Raw genomic sequence first — 15,301 nt, 5'->3', positions numbered from 1 at the left:
AGTGGGCTTTGAGAAGGAGCATGTCAAACTGTAAAAGTGTGGAAATGAGGATCCTGAACCCACGCAGGAAGGAACGAGCCCAGGCAGTGGGAAGCCAGACACAGCCACCTGAAGTGAAGTGGGGAGACGCCTGGGGACAGTGGGTTGTACTGGGCGTTTGGTACCAAAGAAGAGACTTGGACTAGCCTAGTTTGCAGACTGAGAAAGATGAAGCCTAAGAAGGGAGGTACTGGAGGTGAGCAAGTGAAACAGAGAAGTGGGATTGGCTGGAGGACGGAGCCACCTGAGTGGGTGGGGCCTAAATGAGCCAGTTCCCTGCTAGAAAGGCCGGCGGCAGTGTACCCGGTCACTGTGGCATCCCAAGACTCGAAGGTCTGTCCCAAACATTGTGGGAAAGGCCTCTGTCCAACATCCTTGTTCTTGGCTTGATTTGTAGGCCTGACTGCCGCCTCCATGGAGCACTGATACACATGGTCCCTTGTGCCTCCGTTGCTGCTGGGTGTGACCCACTGAACACAGTTATCCACTCTGTGTGCAGCCTGTCACCTTGAGGGACGCATAGAGTTCCCTCACTGTCCGTGGGTGGGAGAAGGTGTCACCCTCACTACTCCAACTATGCTACAATGTATGCCAGCACCTAGGCCCTGCTGAGGGATGAGGGGCTCTGTGGGTCCCCACTGCACGCTGGGAAGCCCCCTCTTCTCAGGACAGCTTTCTTGTACCCAGCATCAAGCCAGTGGCATATGCCAAAGGAGAAATCTGATGGCTGTTTGCCCGCGGTTGCAGGAAGGCTTGTGAGGCCTGGGGCCTGCTTAGGTTCAAGATTATAAAGCTGAGTTGAGGGAGGTTGGGCCATATGGAATTTCCGCTCTAATGAAGAAAACAAACGAAACCACAAATAGTGAAATCTGCCCTAGGGGGAACTGTTAATGACCGAGGCTGAGGCTCCAATGGATGGTAATCAAGAGAGGCCTCCTGAGGAGGTGGTGTCTGTGTTGGCCCTGGAGGATGATGAGAGGTCGCTAGGCATGGAAGAACCGGGGAATGTGTCCCCAGGAGGGACAACTGCTAAGGGTGAAGCTTGGAAGAAGCATTGTGTGTGAGAGAAAGACCTAGGCAGAGTGGCTGGAGCCAGTGAAGAGCTGGGAAGGCAGAAGATGAGCTCAGACAGACCTTGTGTTTGGGCCACAGCGGGTACTTTATTTGGTTTTGATTCTAAAGTAGAATTCTTGGAAGGTTTTCAATTGAGAAGTGATGTGTTCCAATTAATATTCCGAAATGATCACTTTGGTTCTGCTTGGAGAACAAACTAGAAGACATGAGAATGGACGCAGCAGTGTGTCAGAGAGCTGCAGATGTCTGGGCAAGAGCACCGTGGTGCGGTGGTACTGAGGAGAGGAGGGGACAGAAGAGCGGGAGTTCAGAGTCGGTTTTGTTCTAGATGTGGTGCTATGTGATATCCTAGAGGGAAGGAGAGGGGGTTTCGGGATTGGGGGTGCTGTAAAGAGTCAGGAAACCTGCTTTTGACAGGCGAGTTCCCGAGACACATGTGGAAATCCTGGTTTGCAGAAGGTGACTAGAAAGTGGGATAGGCTTGTCTGGAGCTCACAGGCACGGCTGTGACCAAAGATGGGGCCCCGGGCACGCGGCTGAGCTCCCTGCAGCGAGGAAGCCGGACTGTGACTGCTCCATCCAGCAGCAGCTGCAGAGCCACAGGTGGCCGGCGAGCACTGGCACGGTGCAGACGGTGCAGCTGAGGAACTACAGTTGTTTTTTCAGTTTAGTTTTATATTTTTGGTTGTGAGCCTAGCCTTTAACGGCTGAGCCATCCCTCCAGGCCTTCAGTTTAGTTTTAATATCTACACGTCGCGAGTGGCTACAACACTGCATAGCGCTAGAGACGATATTTAAAGCCATGGTGCTAATGGCCTAGCTAGGGAGCGTGGACGGAAAAGGGAAGGAACACCAGAAAGACCACTTACGTTGTTTAGGGTTCTGATTGAGGAACAGAGGCCAAAAAGGGAGACAGAAATGGGGGCCAAGAGGGCAGGAGGGAAATGAAAGGGTCAGTCTGTTCCACTTGAAAGGAAGAGTACCCTTCAGCATCCTCACTGCATGATGGGAATTGTAGTTCTGCTCTTTGCAAATTGGGCTAGAGTGCCTCAGGGGATACTGGGAAGATGTGGGGTGAATTCATGGTAGTAATATCACATACTGCCACAGATAAACCCTCAAACCTCAGCAGCTCACCCCAGTAGGTTGTTTCTCACTCATACAAACTCCAAATGGGGCATCCTGACTGGAGGTATCCATCCCTCCTGTGACTACGAGACCCTAGGCCTTCAGAGTTTTCCTCCGAGTCTCTACAGCTGCCCTCAGACAGGAGAGTAAGGTTCAGGGTGAGATTTTTAAGGTGGGTCTGGAAGAACTCAGTCATGTGGATAAACACAACCCAGATGAAGCCAATGCTACAGAAGGAAAAGGAGCCAGGCCTGGTAAGCAGCCATGGCGGAAGCTGTGGTGCCGCTGGCTCAGGCAACTGTGGTCGGCTCACTGGTCCTCCCTGTCCCCGCAGGAGAAGGGCTCCACCTTCCTGCAGCTCGGCTCCTCTACAGAGCAGCAGCTGCAGGTCATTTTTGAGGTGCTGGAGGAGTACGACTGGACATCCTTTGTGGCAGTGACCACGCGTGCCCCAGGCCATCGGGCCTTCTTGTCCTACATCGAGGTGCTGACTGATGGCAGCATGGTGGGCTGGGAGCATCGAGGAGCGCTGACACTGGATCCCGGGGCTGGTGAAGCCGTCCTGGGCGCACAGCTCCGGAGTGTCAGTGCGCAGATCCGCCTGCTCTTCTGCGCCCGCGAGGAGGCAGAGCCTGTTTTCCGGGCAGCAGAAGAGGCTGGCCTCACTGGGCCTGGCTACGTCTGGTTCATGGTGGGACCTCAGCTGGCCGGAGGCGGGGGCTCCGGGCTCCCTGGAGAACCCCTTCTTCTTCCAGGAGGTGCCCCACTGCCTGCGGGGCTATTTGCAGTGCGCTCTGCTGGCTGGCGTGACGACTTGGCACGTCGAGTGGCTGCTGGCGTGGCGGTGGTGGCCAGAGGTGCCCAAGCCCTGCTGCGAGACTATGGCTTCCTGCCTGAACTGGGTCATGACTGCCGCGCCCAGAATCGCACCCACCGTGGGGAGAGTCTGCACAGGTGATTGGGGAATGTCTGGAGCACCCAGTAATGAGTGGCCCGGGTTGGAGCTCATCCCAACTCTCACTTGCTTTTCTGCGGAAATTTGAGTGACCTTTCTGGGGGTTAGCCAGGTGATTTGGGAAGCACCTGGTTTACAAAGGGTTTGTTTCCAATATTTCATGATTTTAAGGCTGGGCATGATGGTAAAAGACTGAAATCCCAGACACTTCAGGAGTGGAGGCAGGAGACTCAGTGGTTCTGCGTCATCCTTGTCTGCGCATCAGCCTGGGCTGCATGAAACACTGTCTCAAAACAAACTGTGTGGTTTTAGTTCAGTGTGGCAGCCAGACTTGCCGTCCCAGCACTCTGAAGACGGGGGCAAGAAACAAGCCTAAAACATCTAAAACAGAAATATCCATTTTCTTTTATATTTTAATGTCTTTGTCAAAATGTGTCTTATAATAGACTAGTTATCATGTTTGAATTGGCACTGGGCTTGTTTGTTTTGTAAGTAAAAATGGTGACAATTGATAGCAACTTAAACTGGATAATCCCCCCCCCCCGACACACACACACCATGAGCTGAGTCTCAGTGACAAAAAGACCCAATGGTCTAGTTACCTGTGCAAGGCAGACATCTTTTCTCTGTCTTGTAACATCTGAGAGATGAGTGCCCGGCAACAGGCTCCATGTGGTAATTCTGCTTTTCTACTGTTTGCACAGTACAAGTTGGGTTGTAGGCATGGCAGAATGAGCCTCGTCTAGAGAAGGAGAAAGGATATAGCAAAGAGCCAGCAACTTGGAGTGATGGAGAGGGCATAGTTCTCACGTCTTATTACCGAAAACACTGACATACTGATTGTTCAAGGCATAGCCATTCTGTGTAAACATCCCTGCTGATTGACTAGACTCCCATTCTGATGGGCTGATGCTGACAGTTAGATATTTTAATAGCACCCCTGCATGTGACTGCAAAGTGCTGGGTGTGTCCACCAACACTGTGGCCGTGGGTCCAGCTTACACCCTATGATGTCTGAAAAAAACTGGGTGTGACAGAGGGAAGACCATTAATCCGGAGCCCAGCTGAGTCTGGGAGGAAGTGGTGGGTGCAGAAGAGGACCCAAGGGAGGAGAATGGCCAGCTGGGTTGGGAATCAGGACCCCAGAACAAGAGGGTAAGAGAAGGATCCTGTGATCGTAAACACCGAGCACCTGCTAGGAACTAGGGCTCATGCTGGGCCCTGGGAACACAGGGATGAATAAGACCACAGACTTCTTCAAAGACTGCAAGGTCTAAAGAGCTGACATACAGGGATGGGAATAATGGCCACACAGTGTGAGGCTGGCAGTAATGGAGACAGCAGCAGCCTTAGGGAACGTGGGGGAGGAATCCTGCCCAACCAGGACATTTTGGGTTGCAAAAAGCAGTCTCGTTTAAATTTCCCCAGGAGAAAGCGGGTTCATTGGAAAGATAAACATGCACTGAGCAGACTTCAGGAATTGAGGCCAAGTCCGGGCCAGCCTCTCTTTCATCTCCTGACTTTGTCTTTCTGATTCTGCACACACACACACACACACACACACACACACACAGGCTTACCTTTCCCAGCCTCTGTTCAGATCTTAATCCATAGTTTCTCCTTCCTCATAACTTTAGAACCTACAGGACTCGCTGTAGACCAGCATCCCAAGAGAAAAGTGGTTAGTAACAAGCAGTTTACAGGCTGCGCAGCTGTGGGGTAAGCTACAGTGTCAGGGAGGTTTTCTGGAGGAAAGAATTCTAGACTGAGACCTCGGGATGAACGACCAGCCAAACACCCATCCACTGGGAAACCCCTACTGAGAGTCTATGTGACAAGCACTGCTTTGGCATAAAAGAACCAAAGTTGGGTGTGGTGGTTTACTCCTTTAATCCCAGCACTCAGCAGAGCCCTGAGCTCAAGACTGGCATGGTCTCGGTAGTGAGGTCCAGGCCAGCCAAAGATATGGACATCTACATCCATATGTATGGGCAGCATATAGAGAGAGATGGACAGACAGACAGACAGACAGACCCTGGCTCACAGAACTGCTGAAACAATCCCCTGCTTTCACAGAGCGACAGTCTGAGGAGGGCGACTGAGGGAAGGGCGACAAGTAGAGAACCGGCAAGGAAAGAGAGAGATGCCCTCAGGTGGCAGCCTCTGAGATGAGATAAATGGGGAGGGGGGGTGAGACAAAAGGTCTAAAGAGTTAGAACATATCAGGCAGGTAAAGCTTCGAGGTTGAACTGATACGATGGAGGAGGAGAGGGAGAGGTAGCTTAGCAGTTAAGAGCACTTGCCGCTCTTGCAGAGGTCCCAGGTTGGGTTCCCAGCGCTGATATTGGGTAGCTCACAACCACACACACACACACAGAGTTCCTGGGGATGCAATGCTCTCTTCTGGCCTCCATGGGCCCCGTACACGCATGGAGCAATAAGTGCACTCAGGCACACACACATACACAGATGTTTCTTTAAAATCGTTGTACATAGATGGAGCTGAGCACGGGAAGATCTGAGTAAACAGGGAAGAGCAAGTCCGCAAGGGCAGCCGGACTTCAGCCAGCTGTGTGGCTGGGATAGAATGGCCCAAAGGAGACGGGCAGGGCCTTCAAGCCTCCTTCAGTCGAAGGGTGTTCAGCAGCTTCACCAGATATGGAGAACATTCATTCCAAGGATGATCGAAACACATAGAAAGGCCCAAGGGGGAAAAAACAGACAAACACAGCCGCCATAGCACAGAACAGATGAGGGGTGATGAGGTCAGGAAGGTGGGTGGGACCAAAGCTTTGCCTTGTGTGCACAGTTGTAAGGCTTAAGACAGGTCCTGAGGGTGGGGACTGGCACAGAATCAGCTTTAGTTGTAGAAAGACTTCTCTGGGTGGGATGCAGACTGGAAAGCCAGGCCGGAGCCCCAGGAGAGGGTCCAGGACTATAGGGGGTAGAGAGAGGTGGGTGAGGAAGAAGGGCACTTGCAAACGTAGCCTGGTTGGAGGACAGCGGGAGCAGCCGATGAGAGACAGTGGGAGAGCTGCTGTACTCTGGACAGGGAAGATGCTCAGGAACCCAGAGCTTCCCAGGGAGCTTCCTCCCAGGAGAAGGGCACTAGAGTTGAGTATGCACAGCCTTTCGGAGCTGGTCAAGATGAAAGTTCTACAGGAACAGCACAGCCCTCACCAAGGCCTGGCGGCAGTAAACGCTCCCCATGTTCCAAGTGACACTGCATTTAGTGCTGTTTAGAGTTTCCAGGTAGGAAGCTACCAAACAGGGAGTTTCAGAAAAGGTGAAACCATGGCATGCAAGGACTTGAAGGTGTCAGTGCCAACCTGGTCCTGGGGCCTGGCAGCTAGGGCTGGTGAGAGAAGAGGCTCAGCCCTCGGCACCCACTGGACCTCGCTTTCTCCTGGGCAGGTACTTCATGAACATCACCTGGGATAACCGAGACTACTCCTTCAATGAAGACGGCTTTCTGGTGAACCCTTCACTGGTGGTCATCTCCCTCACCAGGGACAGGACGTGGGAAGTGGTGAGTGGCCCAGACTCCAGGCATCCGTGGGAGGGCACCTGGATCCCTGGATCTGAGGGAGGAGGGCTGGGGACTGGACCCCAGATCTGAGGGAGGAGAGACAGGTCTAGACTCCGAGGTCCTATCGAAAGTCTTAATTGAAGGCCCAGGTTCTGGTCTGAAGGAGGAAGGAGCAAGGAATCTGGGTTCTGGAGGAAGATGGGACCCACAGTCCAGAAAAGCCAGGACACCCTGGAATGCCCCCAGGAAGCATGACTTGTTTTCTTTGTTTTTGTTTTTTTTTTTCCCCAAGGTGGGCAGCTGGGAACAACAGACCCTCCGCCTCAAGTACCCGCTATGGTCCCGCTATGGCCGCTTCCTGCAGCCAGTGGATGACACACAGCACCTCACCGTGGCCACACTGGAGGAGAGACCCTTTGTCATTGTGGAACCAGCAGACCCCATCAGTGGCACTTGCATCCGAGACTCGGTCCCCTGCCGGACCCAGCTCAACCGTACCCACAGGTGACAGCCCCAGATCCAGCTGGTTCAGCTTCCTCTTCCCCCAAAGGTACAGCGTGTGGTCAGGCCCCAGCTCCTCGGCCCTCCGGCTGGGTGACCTGGGGGATGCTTCAGTCTCCCAAGAAAGCACGAGCCATAGTTTTAGCTGCTGCTTGTCCCTCACTTCATGGGAGCCCCTAACAGTGGTCCCCAACCTCTCCAAGCCTGCTCGCTCCCCGCAGTCCTCCGCCTGACGCTCCCCGCCCGGAGAAGCGGTGCTGCAAGGGCTTCTGCATTGACATTCTGAAGAGGCTGGCGCACACCATTGGCTTCAGCTATGACCTCTATCTGGTCACCAATGGCAAGCATGGCAAGAAGATCGATGGAGTCTGGAACGGCATGATTGGTGAGGTAAGAGGCGGGACAGAACCTGTGGGCTAGGAATCTGAGGATCCTAGGGGGCGGGGGCGGGGGCGTGGCCAAGGGAGACTGCTGGGCTTGATAAGGGTGCAGCCTGAGGTGGGCTGAGGGCTGAGGGCATCGTCAGAGGTACAGCCAAGAGAACTGCAAGTTCTGAGAGCGTCAGAAGGGAGCTTGGAGAAAGGGCTAGAAGGGTGGCGCTCCTGGGAAGTGGGGGTGGGAGGACAGAATTCATGGGAAGGGCTTTTGGAGGGTGGAACTTCAAGAAGGGGGCAGGTGGGGAGGCTGGATCCCTAGCCTTAAGCAAGTGAAGGGGACGTGGGTGGGTAGAGGAGCCCTGCTCCTGCTTCTGCTCTCTCTCCCTTACTTCCCCTGCCCCTCTGTTCCCCTCCTCACTCATCAGCCAGACCTCCTAGCCTGTCTCCCACATCATCACTGTCTCCCAGGGTCAGGCTTTGCCCAGCGCTGGCCTCTGTCCCCTGAGCTGCTTCCCTTGCCAACTCCTCGATCCACCCCAGGTGTTCTATCAGCGTGCGGACATGGCCATCGGCTCTCTTACCATCAATGAGGAGCGGTCCGAGATCGTGGACTTCTCCGTCCCCTTTGTAGAGACAGGCATCAGCGTCATGGTGGCACGCAGCAATGGCACTGTGTCCCCCTCTGCCTTCCTCGGTGAGCCAGCCAGGACAGGGATTCACACTTAGCCAAGGCCAGGACAACTGCCCCAAAGAGTGTGGGCCCTGGGTCCTGTCCCAGGGTTACCTGCGCTGGTGTCTGACTCCCAGGAAGGACCCTCACTTCCAAGCTCCAGGCTCCTGATCCATACACTGGGAGAAATCTTTTCTCTGGCAGGGATTTCAGCGGGAAGCTCGGCCGGTGTGAGCTCAGGAGCCGTCGGTTGCAGTGCCTGCCACAGCTCTGATCCTGGATTTGCACTCAGTAGTTGTTTGACTTTTGTTTACTTTGGTTTGGGGTTTTTTGTTTTGTTTTGTTTTGTTTTTCCAGATAGGGTCGCTCTATCTAGTTCTGGCTGTACAAGAACTCAGAACTCAGAGAGATCCACCTGCCTCTGCTTTCTGAGTACTGGGATTAAAGGTGTGCCCCACCACACCCAACCAGATTTTTGGTTTTGTTTCATTTTACTTCAAGATTTATTTTTGTTTTATGTGCATTGGTGTTTTCCCTGTATGTATGACTGTGTTAGGGTGCCACATCCCCAGAGCTGGAGTTACAGACAGGTGTGAGCTGCTGTGTGGGTGCTGGGAATTGAACCTGGGTCCTCTGGAAAAACAGCCAGTGCTCTTAACCAATAAGTCATCTCTCCAGCCCAGTAATAGTTTTTTTTTTTTGAGACAGGGTTTCTCTTGTGTAGCTATGACTGCCCTAGAACTTGCTCTGTAGATCATGCTGGCCTCAAACTCACAGATATTCACTCATGTCTGCCTCCCAAATGCTGGGATTAAAGGCATGCACAACCACCACCAGAGATATTTTTGTTTCTGTTTTTTGAGATATGGACTTACTATGTAGCTTAGGTTGACCTTGAACATGCAACCACTCTTTTATATCTCTGTCTCCTGAACTCAAGGGTTTCTTTCTTTCTTTCTTCCTTTCTTTCTTTCTTTCTTTCTTTCTTTCTTTCTTTCTTTCTTTCTTTTTTAAAGATGGCCTTCCAAGGCTAGGTATACCCAGGCTCAAAAATGAGGAGAGATTTTGTTTGTTTGTTTGTTTGTTTAGTGTTTTTCCAGTGCTGGAGATTGAATCTGAGACCTGGAGGACCCTGGTGACTAAGACAGACAAATTCTTACCTCCTAGGAGCTGCCTGCCTCCTTAGGGGATACAGACTAGACCAGTTCCCATGGTAATAGATACCATGAGAAATCAGGCTTATGTGGAGAGAGAGAGAGAGGCATAGGGTAGAGGTTGGTGTGGGTAGGAGAGAGAGGCCTTCTTGAGGAAGGAATTTCACCTTTGTAAAGATTTGAAAAAAAAAAGAACATTGGAGGCAGGCAGCAACCAGCATGGAGGGTGTGACAACTGCCTGAGACTGTGGCTGGCCTGTGTGGCTGGTGAGGAGCCGGGTGACAGGGTGGTCAGAACGCTGTGGGGGGGGGCGTGTATCTGGCTGGACTGGGACTCTAATACTAAGTCTGGGCCTTATTCTTTCTGGTGGCAAGGGCTTAACTTCAGAAGGTAATGAGGGAGGATGTGTGCTTGGCTGTGAGTTGATGACAGCCCTGTGGGAGCAGGAAGCTGGTGGGGTGGGGGCTACCGCAGTGACCCTGACACAAAGGATGAAGATGTGCAGGAAGCTGGTGGGGTGGGGGCTGCCGCAGTGACCCCTGACACAAAGGATGAAGATGTGCAGAAACATGGCGGCAAGGTTGGATGGATGCGGGTTTGGGGTGATCAGGAAGCCACATTGTGGTACCTTGTGTAGAAACACCATCTCTGGAGACAGCAGACGTGGGCAAGAGAACAAGGCTAGCAGGTCACTTCCGTTCCCCCTTTGCTCTGGCCTTCTAAGCAAGGCTCCTCAGAGAGAGAGAGAAGACAGAAGGAAAAAGATCCTTTCCCTTGGGGAACACGCTTGTTCCTTGCTGGCCATGGGGGTGTGGAGGACAGGCCCAAGGAGCTTGAGGAGCAAGGAGCGGGGGCAAAATTTGTCATCTGTGACCAAGAAAGATGGATGGCAAGGAGTGTGGCCTTGGGCTGGGTTGTCATGGGTGCCCAGATGCAGAGCCTGGGGTGGAGGAATAGCCCCTGAGGGGAAGCTAAGAGGTGAAGATTCAGACCCTGGGCTCAGGGAGCATTTAGGAGACCACTAGATTAGGGGGTGAGAGCCACAGAAATAGTCCCGGTAGCTCTTGGGATGTACTGATAGGCTGTCCTTGGAGTGGGCCCCAGAAAAGGGAACAGATGGATGGAGTCAACTGGGCTCCACCTGGTCCCCCAAGCCCCTGCTCGGCTGACACCTCCCGTGTCCCCAGAGCCCTACAGCCCCGCTGTGTGGGTGATGATGTTCGTCATGTGCCTCACCGTGGTTGCCGTCACCGTTTTCATCTTTGAGTACCTCAGTCCTGTGGGCTATAACCGCAGCCTGGCCACGGGCAAACGTGAGTCCCCTTCCTGCCTGACCTTATGCAGAACTATATTTCCCAGTGGCCCCTGGAGTAGAGCTAAGAACGGCAGTCCTTTCTCCTCTCCTGGGGAGTGGAAGGACTGTAGGTCCCTTTCTGTCCTGGCCCCCACAGGCCCTGGTGGCTCAACCTTCACCATTGGGAAATCCATCTGGCTGCTGTGGGCCCTGGTGTTCAACAACTCGGTGCCAGTGGAGAATCCGCGGGGCACCACCAGCAAGATCATGGTTCTGGTGTGGGCCTTCTTCGCCGTCATCTTCCTCGCCAGCTACACAGCCAATCTGGCTGCCTTCATGATCCAGGAGGAGTATGTGGACACCGTGTCTGGGCTCAGTGACCGAAAGGTGCGTACAGGGGTAGGTCAGCTGGCTCGTCACCTGTCCCAGAACAGAGAGGTTCCAGAGCAGTAGAGATGGGAGGTTTGGAAGATGAATGATTTAAACGGTCCTGGGGAAAGAGGGTGTCCCCAGTGTTCCAGGAGCAGCGATGCCTCCTCGCACTGCAATGAAGACGTCATTTGTGACGCAGCTAATCCACTGGAGACTGTGCTTGAGGAGATACGCCAGCGATGAGTTACTAGAAATGTAGAAATAATACAACATCAGGATGTCCAGGAGTCAATCTCAGGCTAATGATGCAGGCCTGTAATCACTGCCCTCCAGAGGTGGAGGCAGAGGACCATGAGTTCAAGGACAGGCTGGCTACGTAGTGAGTCCCTATCTCAAATAGGAACAGCAGTCAAGTCAACTTCAGATTTTTACTAATTAGATTCAACATGCATAAAACCATTCCATCAAAGCACTCAGAATGCCCACCCTCTGGGCTTGCGCTCTTGCCGTGTGACGCCAGCCGTGAGGGACACTGTGAGGTTACAGTGCCTACCCAGCCTCTCAGATTGTTGGCGGGTTGTGGGAGATGGGATAGGTTGCATTGAGCATTGTTTTCAGTGGAATAAAGGTAGACTAGCAGAATAAACAGAACATGTTGGTCATGCCTTACATATAGCAAGGGGAGTGTGGTTCTGTCTGCACTCTGAGCCAGCACACCCCTGTGCCTACATTTGTGCTTACACACAGAGCTATTTCTGAATAGACTGCTTAGCCCACTCCAGAGCCAGCAAACTAAGGGCTGGCTCTCCAGAATGGGACATTGGATTTGGGAGTTTCCTAGAGGATACCTTAACAATTCCCCCTTCTGTTCAGTTCCAGAGGCCCCAGGAGCAATACCCACCCCTGAAGTTTGGGACGGTGCCCAACGGGTCCACGGAGAAGAACATCCGAAGCAACTACCCTGACATGCACAGTTACATGGTGCGCTACAACCAGCCGCGAGTGGAGGAGGCTCTCACGCAGCTCAAGGCAGGGTCAGAGCAGACTTGGGCAATGGGGCCTCAAGCGTTTGGGGAGGGGTGGGGCCGCGTCTGAGGTCAGCCTGGGGCAGTTCACTAAGGGGGCCTGGAAGACTCAGAGCTTCTGTGCTTTGTAACGGTAGACACTTGATTCAATGCTTTTTTTTTTTTTTTTTTTTTTTTTTTTGGTTTTTCGAGACAGGGTTTCTCTGTGGTTTTGGAGCCTGTCCTGGAACTAGCTCTGTAGACCAGGTCTGAATCTGTTTCTTGTACGTACAGTCAGGATCATAGAGGCAGCTCCTTGGTATGAATGAAGTTTGGTCAGGAGTGGTGGCATGTGCCTTTAAATCTGCCATTTGGAATTAAAGTGGGGGCAGCTCTTGGTGAGTTGCAGGTCAGCCAGGACTTCATACTGAGACCCTGTCTTAAAACAACCAGAACGACATAGTTAATCCACACAGAACAGTGGCCAGAGCACGGTGGCTCTCTGTAGACAGATTTTTCTTTGAGCTGCCAGCTCACAAAAATGGCATGACTTATTATTAATTATGAAAGCTTGGCCTATAGCTTAGGCTTGTCCCACTAGCTCCTATAACTTAAATTAACCCATTTATATTCATCTATGTTTTGTCTCATGGGCTTTTTACCTCTCTTCCATCCTGTACCTCCTGCTTCCTCTCCATCCCTTCTGGGTCTTCCTGTACCTAGACTCATCTCCTCTTCTCAGAAGGCCCGCCTACCTCCTCCTGCCTAGCTATTGGCCCTTCAGCTCTTTATCAACCAACTGGAAGGCGCCTTGGCAGCAGATGCGCACACACAGATTACTCCACAATGGCTTTGCCATAGTTATTGTGCCGTTATCATCAGTTCTGAACTCCACAGTGAATATCTGGGTTACAGGAAAGGGTCTGTATTTTTTTTTATGTTAGCTCCGTAAATCATAGGGATACAGTTAAATTCAGTCCCCAGAGTGTAGCACCCTGATATGGCAAACCTTGTTTAGGTCCTGGGTTGTGGTTCAGTAGTAGAGGGCTGGCCTGGTGTGCCCCAAACCCAGGGTCTGTTCCCCAGCACTGCCGTTTCCTAGATTGAGTGCCCCTCATTTATTTAGTCTTTCAGCATGGTTCTTTTCTTATTGCCTTTTTGTGCTGGACTAATATTAGACAGACATTTCCTGTTCTCAGTTACTGAGGGTCTAGGGTGAAAAATGAGTATCAAACACACAAACTGGCAGGGTCACCGGGCATCAGAGTGGACCTCGGTAGGGCCGCGTCACCAGGTGTCAGGTGGCCTTCTAGGAAGAGGGAGTGTGTCCACGCTCTCAGGGTAGACGCAGAGCCTTGCAGGCAGAGGTGTACGGAGTCCCTGAGGTAGGTGTGGAGGGAGATCTGGAAGAGCAGGCGAGCAGGCGGCTGAAGGGCAGAGGAGAGTAGCACCGGTGGTGACCCCTGAGGACATCAGAGCTGGCTCTTGTGACAAAGTGGCAAGACACCTTTGTAGGAGATTAAGCAAAGAAGCCTCCATTCTTGTCCCCAAGTGTCCTTCATTGCAGTGGGGAATGGTAGAGGGGCCATAGGGGAGCAGAAACAATGTGGAGGCCATTATGTCATCTAGAAACTTCCTTCCTCGACTCACCTTCCTGCTTGCCCCTCCAGCAGCCGTCCTGGCTGGATCTGTTACCCCTTTGTCTCAGTGGATTGTTGAGCATGTCTGCAGTAGGCACAGTAGAGGGTCAGCCTGGGCCCGCAGCAGAAGTCTTCACTCATGAACACATTCCAGAGCAGTTCTGGGGGAGGTTTGTACTTGGAAACCATGGTTGGCAGCAAGCAGATTCCTGGGTTGGTAGGATTTTAAAGCCAGTTTTAACACACTGGTTTCTGTGTCTCCTGGGATGGCAAATTCAGGGAGCCAATCATGGTGGTTCATGCCTGCCGTGAACTCTATTGAGAGATTAAGGACATTCTGAACTACATAGCGAAATTCTGTCTCAAAAAAAAAAAAAAATTGTGCTGGGCTAGCAGGACAATTTAAAGATTTAAACTCTCTACGCATTTCTGCTCTGCCAAGCTTGCGGTTTTGCCTCGTGGTCACTGGATGGCTGTTGCTGCTCCACGCAGCACACCCTAGTTCCAAACTTGGAGGGTCTTCACCTGGAAACCCTGTCTCGGGGACTTCTATGTTTATAAGATCCTATCAAGCAGCCACACGCAGTTGTCAGGGACACCGGAAAGATGGACGTGTAAACTGAGGATGAGGCTGTGGCCTGAGGTGCGCTCTCGCCATCTGCCGAGTCCCGTCCCATGCTTTAACCCAGCAAAGTTCTTTGGTAGCTCTCCGTCTCTGCCTCTCTATCCTCTCTTTCTGGGGTCAAACGGACTCTGTACCTAAACTTTCTATGAGCCAGTGGGCCTCCCCTTGGGCCGGGCTTCAGCACTCCCTATCAGGCAACTCCGTTTTGTCTCCTGCAGTGCATGTTCTGGCCGTCAACCCTGGTGGGTGCCTCCTTCCCCACACTCTCCCTGCACCCACTATTCATATGGCAGGTGTTGCTGAGAATCCAGGCAAACACCCTGAAAACTTCCCAGGACTCTATGCTATGGAAAACTTTGTACGGTGAGCTAGGGAACCGGCATGGTAGCCATCCTGCCTTGACAGATAACTCTGAACAACCCAAAAGGAATGTGACTGGTGGCTCCTTCCATTCCCGGGGTTACAAAGATTGACTGGCCTGCCTTTCCCTAAAGCTGAATTCTTGCTTTGCCTTTCTTCAAGGGTGCCCACCATCTCTGGCGCATGCCCCCCAGTTTCTCAGACCTCTCCCTTGTTGAGGAGGGTTAGAATGCGTGTGGAGGTTTTTCAAAGTACCAGGATTCCCAGAGCAGAACCTAAAAGAACTGTGGGTATTTGGCCTCAGGGGCTCCATGCTCTGTGGGAGACACAGAAAAAGAGCCTGCTCCTCAAGGATTGGACACAGCATGTGCTCATCAGTTCCTTGTTTGCCTTGGGTCTTTTTGTTTTGTTTTAGTTTGGTTTTTGAGACTGAGACCAGCTACCATTAGGTAGCTCTGGCTGACCTGGAACTCACAGAGATCCGTCCGCCTCAGCCTCTGGAGTGCTGAGTCAGAATCGGACTCCTGGTCCGCTTTTTTGGCAAATGTTCCCTGAGTACCTCTAATGCATTAGTAGTT

At 52.4% G+C, this 15,301-nt stretch overlaps 1 protein-coding gene across 2 annotated transcripts in view; it reads left to right on the top strand.

The window, feature by feature from the left end:
• The window catches only part of Grin2d (glutamate ionotropic receptor NMDA type subunit 2D), a 37,439-nt gene that overhangs the window by 4,372 nt on the left and 17,766 nt on the right, over positions 1 to 15,301 (top strand). For both annotated transcript variants that reach the window (XM_057760921.1, XM_057760920.1), the window contains 8 exons: positions 2,576 to 3,195; positions 6,611 to 6,725; positions 7,018 to 7,229; positions 7,448 to 7,616; positions 8,144 to 8,297; positions 10,616 to 10,741; positions 10,880 to 11,109; positions 11,968 to 12,128. In XM_057760921.1, coding sequence (XP_057616904.1) covers positions 2,576 to 3,195; positions 6,611 to 6,725; positions 7,018 to 7,229; positions 7,448 to 7,616; positions 8,144 to 8,297; positions 10,616 to 10,741; positions 10,880 to 11,109; positions 11,968 to 12,128 — 1,787 coding nt within the window. The remainder of the gene's footprint in view (positions 1 to 2,575; positions 3,196 to 6,610; positions 6,726 to 7,017; positions 7,230 to 7,447; positions 7,617 to 8,143; positions 8,298 to 10,615; positions 10,742 to 10,879; positions 11,110 to 11,967; positions 12,129 to 15,301) is intronic.

Source organism: Chionomys nivalis, assembly GCF_950005125.1.
Source record: "Chionomys nivalis chromosome 23 unlocalized genomic scaffold, mChiNiv1.1 SUPER_23_unloc_1, whole genome shotgun sequence".
In the NCBI taxonomy this organism is placed as follows: Eukaryota; Metazoa; Chordata; class Mammalia; order Rodentia; family Cricetidae; genus Chionomys; species Chionomys nivalis.
This window is presented reverse-complemented; position numbering and strand designations above follow the sequence as displayed.